At 35.8% G+C, this 10850-nt stretch overlaps 1 protein-coding gene across 1 annotated transcript in view; it reads right to left on the bottom strand.

The window, feature by feature from the left end:
* Positions 1 to 633: 633 nt before the first annotated feature.
* The window catches only part of LOC149838668 (seven transmembrane domain protein), an 86898-nt gene continuing 76681 nt past the window's right edge, over positions 634 to 10850 (bottom strand). The window contains exons 6-7 of the mRNA XM_090006733.1: positions 7926 to 8050; positions 634 to 1007 (exon numbers count right to left, since the gene is read on the bottom strand). Coding sequence (XP_089862859.1) covers positions 884 to 1007; positions 7926 to 8050 — 249 coding nt within the window. The 3' untranslated portion in view covers positions 634 to 883. The remainder of the gene's footprint in view (positions 1008 to 7925; positions 8051 to 10850) is intronic.

Below are 10850 nucleotides of genomic sequence, written 5' to 3'. Positions count from 1 at the left end.
GTCCTGAAATCCCAGCCCACCAAGGTCAAGTGATTTGGATATTTCCTTCCAACACACCAACGGAAACAGGGACATGCCATAACCTCCTCCCCATTGTTGATTTGTTATCATGCAAGCATATTCTACAGAACTGCCTTTTTTATTGAATAACATCAAAGTATTAAAAAATGATATAGAAATATTAAAATAGTGACAGTATGTGTCAGTATCCGAATCAGTGTGACAAAGCATCACGAGGGACATGCAGCCAAAATGGTCCCTATGACAGATTGTCATCGAGACTTGACTATTATGGCATACAGAAATTATAACAGAATATACTGACTGATGAAATATGCAAAACAGATTTTCATTGACTTAACTATTATATCATATAGTGACTGATGAAATAGGTACAAGTTCAAGAAAATATATATATTTTGCATCAATTTTTTAAAACTTGGACCAATTCTTTTAGAAACCATATCAAGGTTTATTAGATGCCGTATCAAAATATTTTGAAACCGTATCAGTGTGTTTCAAGTATAAACCGAGTTTTCTAAAAGCAGACTAATACCAGCAAGTACCCACGCCTGTTTCTGGCAACCATGCTGGAAAATCATTGCCTCTGAACATAATAGGGAAAATTTGATCTTGATGAATAAATTGTAAATTCCTGGGAAGTGTGCATAGTTGCACGCTTTGTTGTACATAAGCATTAATTTGGTGATACAAGCTTAATATTCGGCAGTTGCTACAAGCTACATAGGCCAGCACTATTTGCACGGCTTTACAATGAGGAAAAATTAACCGGAAGGAACTGATTCTTAAGACATGAGAATGAGAAATGACGGGATCAAGGTTCCTTCAGGGAGAGCAGACCCTCATCTGAGGTACTCTGTTATCATGCTGAGGGTCTCTGGCATGCACTGAATAACTGCCAACTGATAAACGCCATTACAAGGGATGAAAACAATTCAAATCCCACTACCCTAGGAAAGTGCCACCCCAGGCTGCGTCTCATATAGCTGCAAAAATATGCGCAAAGGTTGTTCTTCATGAGCCAAAAGGAAGCAACTAAATACAAAAACTCAACTGCTGGAAAATAATCAGAAACTGGCCACCGCAGATCCTCATTGTACATGTAATTTCATTGTCAGCCACCATTAGATGTAATTTTATTGTCAGCTACCATTAGATATACATTTTAAATAAACAGATGGGTATAAAAACGCTCATTGTGCATGTATGCCAGCTATCATTAAATATACATTTTGATAAAATGTGAGTAGACCTTGTTCTTGCAATTGGTTAGGCATGTGGATATAATCCAGGAGTAAAGTCAGGAAAATAGCGAATTGTTAAGAAAGTGGAGCAAACAACCCTTGAAAGAACTGATTAAAAAAAAGTGTTGTCTATTATTTTCTACATTTTGCATCTAAAAAGCATCAAAGAAAATTCAGTGAAGCTAAATCCCTACTCCTGATAGGACAAAAAAGGACCGCCTATTTTAGTAATTATCATTCTGACAAGGCAAACCAGTTAATATCATGATATATATATATATATATATATATATATATATATATATATATATTGTTAAAATGTAAACTGTAATATATATATATATATATTATTTAATATTATTATATTTTCTTTTTCTATTTTTCTTTATTTTCTTTTTTAGCATCTAGTTCAATAGAAACTAGATATTTGATGAACTTGACAGTGCAAATAGCTGTTGGACTGTAGTCCAACAGCTATAATAAATGCTGTTGGATTATAGTCCAACAGATATAATAATAAATGCTGTTGGACTGTAGTCCAACAGCTATATTAAGAGACGTTGGACTTCCAACGTCTCTTTTGGAGAGCTCAAAATGAGCTTTCCTCTCTCTTCCACTTTTTTGTATACACAGGGGTGAACCCCTTCAATGTAAACTACTATGCTTCTTAAGCATTTTGTTCATGAATAAAGTATTATTTATTTTTCAAGTGTTCTTTCTTTTATACCCTTTCAAGGGTCATGCTTGTAGTGTCTCCAATAGACACTTGTTTGTGAGTTATTTGTGCATTTGTTGAAGACCACCATTTCATTACATGGTATCAAAGCTACGAAATCCTTAGATCTTTAAGAGCTTCCGCCTCAATTTCCGTGCCACATTTACAAAAGGTGTTTTATCACCTTGTTCTTGGCTCAAGAAGATTTGTTTGAAGAAAGGCGAACTTGTGCTACAAAAATTTTGGTTTTGTATCCTCTCTTATTCCTTTGTCTACTCCTTTTCTTTTCTTTTATTTTTCTCTCTCTCCTTCTATTTATTCCTCTCTTACCCTTGTAAAAGATGGATGACAATGATAAGATCACCATCATTCCTATGAAGCTAAATGATACTAACTATGTAATGTGGGCTTCGATTATGAAGCACCACATTTGGGGAAAAGGTTTATGGGGTATAGTGGATGGTTCCGATTTGGAACCTAAACTATCTCTTACCAAGAAAGAGGGTGATAAAGAGGTTCCTCTAACGAAAGAAGAGAAGAGTAAGGCGTTAGCCACTTATGAAAAGAAATGGAAAGAATGGAGGATAGGGCATGCAAAAATTATGTCATGGCTCATCAATAGCATAGCCATTAAAAAAATGCTCTAGTCTAGCTAAGTTTGAGCATGCCGATAAAGCTTGGGAATACCTCAAAAACATGTATTCCCTTAAAGATATTGCACATGTATGCAATTTACAAGATAAAGTTCGGACAATGACTCAAAAAGATAAAACTATTCGAGAATATTATAATGAGTTGTCCGAACTTTGGGAAGAGTTGGCTCTTCTTGAGCCCAAATGGCATTGTGCCGAAGATATCGAGCTTCGCCAAAAGCAACTCGATATGGAACATTTCTATCAATTTGTGAATGGTCTAAGGCCGGAGTTTGAATCCACCAAATCGGCCCTTTTACATCGTGGAAAAATTCCTTCTATTGTTGATACTATAGAAGAGCTCACTATGGAGGAAAATAGACTTAGAAAAAGTACTCCAAAAGTTGATGATGACTCCGTTTTAGCTGTATCTAGATCGGGGAATCATACTCGTACTTACAAGCCGCCTCATTTTGGAAGGCAAAACGGCGACTTTGATAAAAGAAAAGTTATTTGTCATCATTGTCATGAACCGGGGCACTATAGGCCTCAATGTCCAAAGTTAAAAAGAAGAGAAGAAAAAAGAGTTGCATCTGTTGAATCCGAGTCAAAAGATCAAGATGCACCTGTGTCTATGACTCAACTGATGGAAATCCTTCAACCTCTTCTCAATGGGGTATCCTCCTCAACCGAAGCCTCAACTGGAGCGGCAGTTGCATCTTTCTCCGGTCCAAGTAACTTTCCTTGGCTTTTAGATTCTGGTGCTTCTTTTCATATGACCCCAAATGTTAATAGTCTATTCGAATGTCTTAAAAATAACTCAAGTGTGTCAAAGGTTTTTACAGCCAATGACACATCTCTTGAAGTAAAAGGAATAGGATGTTTTGAAAATCTTCAAAAATCCAAAAGATTTTTTATTCCAGAAGTTAGATATATCCCTAAACTTAATTTGAATCTCTTATCTGTCTCGCAAATATCTGATTATGGATGTAATATCTCCTTCTCTTCTCATGGTTGTTGGGTACAGGATCGCCAGTCAGGGAAGCTGATTGGGGAAGGCCATAGAGAAGGAGGACTTTATTACATGGGCTTTTTGGAATTACCCAAGAATGCATTTTGTTATAATATTCAGAAAATAGAATTGGATTTATGGCACAAAAGGCTTGGCCATCCTCATATGTCTAAAATTCAATATTTTCCAAGTTTGGAAAAATTTTGTAATTCTGAAAATTTTTCTTGTAAAGACTGCATTCTTGGCAAAATGAAAAGGTTACCATTTCTTAGTAGAACTTTTGTTTCCTCACGACCACTTGAGTTAATACATTCGGATGTTTGGGGTCCCGCACCAGTTATTTTCAAAAGTGGTTATACATATTATATCATTTTTGTTGATGACTTTTCTAGACATACTTGGATTTATTTTCTTAAACATAAATCTGATGTCTTTGCTAACTTCCAAATATTTCATAAAATGGTTAAAAATAAGTTTCAAAATGATATGTCTGTTTTTCGCACTGATTCAGGGGGAGAATTTATGTCCAACGAATTCAAAGACTATCTCAATTTACATGGTATTACACATCAAAGATCATGTCCACACACTCCACAACAAAATGGCCTAGCCGAACGCAAACATCGGCACACTATGGAAACTACTAGGACATTGCTAATTGCAAATCAAGTTCCAAAAAGTTTTTGGGCTGAAGCGGTCCTAACTGCCACCTACCTCATTAATAGGATGCCATCTTCCTCATTAAAGAATACAACTCCAATAGAAAAGCTTGTTAATTTAACTCCAGATTATTCTAGATTAAGAGTCTTTGGATGCAAATGTTTTGTTTTCACCAACAGAATTGACAAACTCTCTCCTCGTGCAATCCCATGTGCCTTTTTAGGATATGCTGATAATAAAAAAGGCTACAGGTGTTTCGATTTTCAAAATGACAAATTATATGTGTCAAGAAATGTATCTTTTTTGGAAAAAGAAAGCTTCTTTGAATTTGAAAAATCCAAGGATGTCACTGAATACTCGTTTTTAATTGATCCAACTTCAAAATCCAATGAATGTGATGTTGGATGTGACCTTGACAATGATCAAAGTCCTATTGTTGTTGAAAATGATGATAATGAAGAGCAAATCCATAGAGATGTTAGTCTACAATATTCAAGACGTAGAGAGCAAAATTTTTCATGTGCATTACAAAAATACTCTGAAGTCTCACCTAGAAGAACGTCTAGAATCTCTAAACCTCCAGAAAAATTTGTTTCTTATGAATCTTTTTCACCCACGTATAGGGCCGCCATTACATTAATACAATCATATGTTGAACCATCATCCTATTCTCAAGCCAAAAATCATATAGAATGGATAGAAGCCATGAAAATAGAATTGGATGCACTAGAAAAGGCCAATACTTGGACGATACAAGATATCCCTCCGAGTAAGAAACCTATAGGTTGTAGGTGGGTATACAAAGTCAAAACCAAAAGTGATGGGACCCTGGAAAGATATAAGGCCCGTTTAGTAGCAAAAGAATATGCCCAGGAGTATGGCATCGATTATGAAAAAACATTTGCTCCCGTGGCCCGTATGACCACTGTTAGAACTTTAATAGCGTTGGCCTCCATTAGAACATGGCCTATCTTTCAATTAGATGTCAAAAATGTTTTCCTGAATGGGAATCTCGTTGAAGAAGTACACATGGAAGCCCCACCTGGTATTAGTATCCCTAAGGGTAAAGCTCTTCGTCTAGAAAAAGCTCTTTCTGGTCTTAAACAGGCTCCAAAAGCCTGATATGACCGATTTAGTCATGTTATGCTTGATATTTGTTTTCAACCTTGTTTAACTGACATTGCTTTGTTTGTTAAGAAATCTGATGCAGGCATCATTCTTCTTCTTCTCTATGTGGACGATATGATCATCACCGGAGGCGACAAACAGGGAGTTGCAAATATCAAATCTCTTCTTAAAACTCACTTTGAAATGACCGACTTAGGTTTATTAAGATATTTTTTAGGCATTGAAGTTGCTTATTCCCCTCGTGGGTATTTGAGATCTCAATCTAAATTTGCTCTTGATATCGTTTCCAGGTCTGGAATTACAGATGATAAAAAAGTAGACACTCTAGAAGTTGTCAATGTTAAAATGAAAATTGATGATGAAGAACTTCTTGATGATCCTACTCCTTATAGACAGCTTGTTGGAGCTCTTTCTTATCTTTCAATTACTAGGCCAGATATAACTCATGCGGTTCATACAGTCAGTCAGTTTCAGCATGCTCCCACCTCCGTGCACATGGGAGCGATTTTGCGTATTATTAGATACTTAAAATCCTCTCTTTCACGAGGACTCTTCTTGTCTGCTTCATCTTCATTAAATTTAATTGCATATACTGATGCTGACTGGGGAGGTGATCCCAATAATAGACACTCAACTACTGGTTTTTGTGTGTTCCTAGGTGAAACCTTAATTTCGTGGAGGTGCAAGAAGCAGCAGAAAGTCTCTCTTTCCTCCACCGAAGCTGAATACAGAGTCATGGCAACCACCACTATGGAGGTTGTTTGGCTCAGAGGATTGCTAGCGGATATGGGAGCTAAAGCAACGCAAGCTTCAAAGATGTGTTGTGACAACAAAAGTACGATCTACATTGCAAGCAACCGGACATTCCATGAGCACACTAAACACATTGAGATGGACTGTCACTATGTCAGAGAGGAATACTTACATGGAACCATTGATCTGCCATATGTTACATCAGAATATCAATTAGCAGACTTCTTCACCAAGCCTCTCGCTGCTCTCAGATTTCACTTCCTCTTAGACAAACTTTCGCTCATTGTACCGTAAGTTTGAGGGGGAGTGTTAAAATGTAAACTGTAATATATATATATATATATATATATATATATATAATTTAATATTATTATATTTTCTTTTATTATTTTCTTTTTCTATTTTTATTTATTTTCTTTTTTAGCATCTAGTTCAATAGAAACTAGATATTTGATCCAGTCAAGTTCCTGTTGGAACTTGACTGTGCAAATAGCTGTTGGACTGTAGTCCAACAGCTATAATAAATGTTGTTGGACTATAGTCCAACAGCTATAATAATAAATGTTGTTGGACTGTAGTCCAACAGCTATATTAAGAGACGTTGGACTTCCAACGTCTCTTTTGGAGAGCTCAAAATGAGCTCTCCTCTCTCTTCCACTTTTTGTATATATAGGGGTGAACCCCTTCAATGTAAACTACTATGCTTCTTAAGCATTTTGTTCATGAATAAAGTATTATTTATTTTTCAAGTGTTCTTCCTTTTATACCCTTTCAAGGGTCATGCTTGTAGTGTCTCCAATAGACACTTGTTTGTGAGTTATTTGTGCATTTGTTGAAGACCACCATTTCATTACATATATATATATATATATATATATATATATATATATATATATATATATATATATATATGAGAATGGGGATTGTGTTGCCCCCTTTTTCGTTAGGTCACTGTTAAGACCCTTCAAAAATCATAGTTTTAGGTATTTTATAATAGATCTGAACCGTTAGATGTGTTTATTCAATAGAAAACATGTTTTGGGTTAAACATCTTTGTGCTCGGATGTGTATTTTAAATAGGTGAAAAAATGAATGGTTGACATTGTACTAAAATTTAATGATAAAATATTTACATTTTTACATCAAATCATTCGAAACAAAGCTTGTTTCTTAATAAATAAGCAATGATAAATACATCCAACAGTTCAGATCTAGCAAATGCTCTGACTTTAGCAAACTAAAGAATAATAGCCAGGTTAATATAGTCATGCACCATGTCCAAGAGAACTGACTTTAGTGTGTAGAAAACCTAAATACTAGGGGAAAATCACACAAAGATGCACTCAAGGACAAGCTGTTGCATTTTATGAGTTATCTATGCCACACAGACAATGGATATATATATATATATATACACACACAAAGATGCACTCAAGGACAAGCTGTTGCATTTTATAACTGCCACACACACAATGGATATATATATATATATATATATATATATATAGAGAGAGAGAGAGAGAGAGAGAGAGAGGTATGTACTTTAGTCAAGACTCTAGAGTAACTAAAACAAACATAAGCGAAGTCATGAAAATAACTAAATACAAAAGAGATGGCCAAACACTGATCATGTCCCATGTGCCATGCTGTGTCACGCTCATGATATGTCACCCTATGCACATCTCAAAACTGTGTCCTTGTGATTATCTATTTAGTTATATTTGAATCTTGTAAGAACCAGATCAAAGTTATTATTATACCTAGTTATGGATGGCATTGTTGCAAGTATCCCAGCACAAAAATATATAATAGGGATTAGTGCTTTTGGCTTGTTCTTCCTAAGCCACATCAAAGATCCTAATGCAGCAAGTGAGACATTCAGCACCTGCACAAAGAAAAAAAAAAGATAAAAGACATTCATAAAGGCAGTCCATGCACATTTTACATTTGTTTTGACTCCTACGGTGAAAAGGAGAGACATGTTGCACCCCATTCCCTTAAGTTTCTATTGCACTTATAGTAGGCATTACTTCTACCAAGAAGAGAAAAAAAGGTGCATGAAAACTTATGTCAAGATCTAAGAAACCATCCCTGAAGCTACAAAGAGGCAGGTGATAAAACATGGTCGCCTGCTGGATAACTAATCAAATTCTTTCGTGATTTAGAACTGAAGAGGTAAACATAATGTTTGATACATAGGCATTTCTCAGGGTCACTGCTTTTCACAATAGTTGTATTCTTTTAAGTTTCAATCTTGTGTCCTTAAGTGGATTTCTTCTAGGCTTTCCACACAAACAAAATCATGAAAAGAATATTTGAACATCACTAACATGGTTCGGGTTGATGGGGAATGAACCTCTAGAAATGTTAAACAATCCAAAAACCAACTGGATGAGTAATTTCATTTCATCAAATTTACATAATAAAAGAATGCAGGTACTTCACTGAATTTTCATGTTAATGTTTGGAGCCATGATCCTTCAAAAAATAGAATTACAACAAATGAAATAATGAACAAACAAAGCGAAATGCAAACAAAAAAATGCAAAGGTGGAATTTTGACAGCACATATATCAAAATACATTATACAAAAAATTTAGAGAAAGTTTTAAGAGATAAAGAGAGACGTCTCTTTTGGGAGCTTGATTCTCACTCTCCTGTATGAATCTCACATCCCAGACGTAAGTTTGAAATGAACTAGGAAGGTCTCAAACATGTCGGTAGTGCCACTAATCTTTGGTCTCAAACATGTCAGTAGTGCCACTAATCTTTGGTCGTTGCATTGGTAGCTTACCTTTGAAATATTTGCTATCACCTTCATACTGGGATCCCTATTCGTTGATCTAGGGTTGATAATCTGAATAACAGCATAGTTTTTGAGCATAAAAATATGTTGTTTTGAGGTTTGAAATTTTGGTGCATCATAGGCCGCTGATTTTTCAACCCTTGCAAAATCTGACATATGGATCAGAAAAACATGATCCGAAGGTCAGTTTCTGCTAAATATAGATCACACCCGAAGGGTCAAGTTCAAAAAGAACTGAGGAAAATAAAATATTAGATTTTTCACTAGGGGTTCCTTACCCACGAGGGTAGGAAATATTAAAAAATTTCACTAGGGGTTCCCTTACCCACGAGTGTAGCAAAGATTACCCTATATATATATATATATATGTGTGTGTGTGTGTGTGTGTGTGTGTGTGTGTGTGTGACCGCCTACCACCACCGACGGCATCCTATCCGGTGTCCTTCGCACATGGCGGCATCCTCTCCGGCATCCTCACCCAAGGTATGCTAAGTCCAATTTTTTTTATGTATGATTTAGATTTTAAGGGTTTTAGATTATAATCCATTTTTTTGTAATTTATTGAGTGATTGCGTACTAAATCCGATTTTTTTTAGTATGCTTTAGATTTTAGGGGTTTTGTATCATAATTGCTATTTTTATAATTTATTGAGTGGACGTATGCTAAATCTGTTTTTTTATGTATGCTTTAGATTTTAGGGGTTTTGGATTATAATCCATAATTTTGTATTTGCGTGTGAGAAACATAGGCATTCCTGTAAAGAACAAAAAGAAAAAAAAAAGAGGAAAAAGGAAGAAGAAGAGGAAGAAAAAAGAAGAGTGTGGAGGGGCAAGAAAAGGAAGAAGAAAAAAAATAATAAGAATAAAAAAAGAAAAAGAAGGAAAAAGGGAAAAGGGAAAGAAAGAATAGAAGAAGAGAAGGTAGAGGGTAAAAGGAGAAGAAGAAAAGAAGGTGAAAAAGTAAAGGAAAAGAAGAAGAGACAAGAAAAAAATGAAGCATTTGGAGTGAGAGGAATAAAAAAAAAGCAAAAGAATAAACGAGACAAAAAAAAGGGAAAAAATAACAACCATACCCTTAAAGCCTAGGTAGGGCCTAGCCGAAAAAATAGGGCCCTACTACCTAGACCCATAAGCCTAAGCGGTGGCCCTACGCCTAGCCCGTCTAGGCGTAGCCACTTTTGACAACTAAGGTGATGGAAAAAGATTAAATCCAAAAAGACGGTTGAGGGTCTTCCCAGTCGGGCAGCAAATATGAGATGGATTCCAGTTCAGGAATATGGAGAGGATGGGTGGAAGTTTTTAGGAAACATTAAAGAAAGGTATGCTTGTTAGAACCATGGTTTTATCTAGGTTTGGTAACTCAATGTTTTGGTTCCCTTTTCATCTTTCTAGGAACAAAAAGGTTTGGCTGACTGCATTTGTAGCAGTGGAGTGGGGATGTAGCTTTAATTACACTGTCACACCTGAATTAACAGCTTGGGAAAGGATGATGAAGATGTGGGCTGGTGTACAGACTTCCAATCTGATGATAATATTCATCAAAATGCAACTTGTTGAGTAAATTTTCAATTAGGTGTTGCACTTCTTCCAGTAACCAATGCCCAGTTTCCAGAGGGGACCATATGGGGAAGAATCCCAACTCCAAAAGGAAACGTACCTTTACGGTCCACATCTGTACATGGAGTCTGACGAGGATTACTTTAAAGAAGAAAAACTTTTCAATGGGAAATAAATGTCTTCTATGTCATAAAGTAGAGGAATCACTGTTCCATCTTTTTCCAGAGTTGTTCCTTTTCAGAATCATTCCCTTGCCATGGTAAATGGAGAGGATGGGAAGGTTGGATAGATAATATTGTGTTTTTATGTGAAGCTGAGATGC

The sequence above is a fragment of the Nuphar pumila genome, chromosome 5 (assembly GCF_984573655.1).
Source record: "Nuphar pumila chromosome 5, dmNupPumi1.hap1.1, whole genome shotgun sequence".
Lineage (NCBI taxonomy): Eukaryota > Viridiplantae > Streptophyta > Magnoliopsida > Nymphaeales > Nymphaeaceae > Nuphar > Nuphar pumila.
The sequence above is the reverse complement of the archived record's forward strand: the minus strand, read 5'-3'. Positions and strand labels throughout refer to the sequence as shown.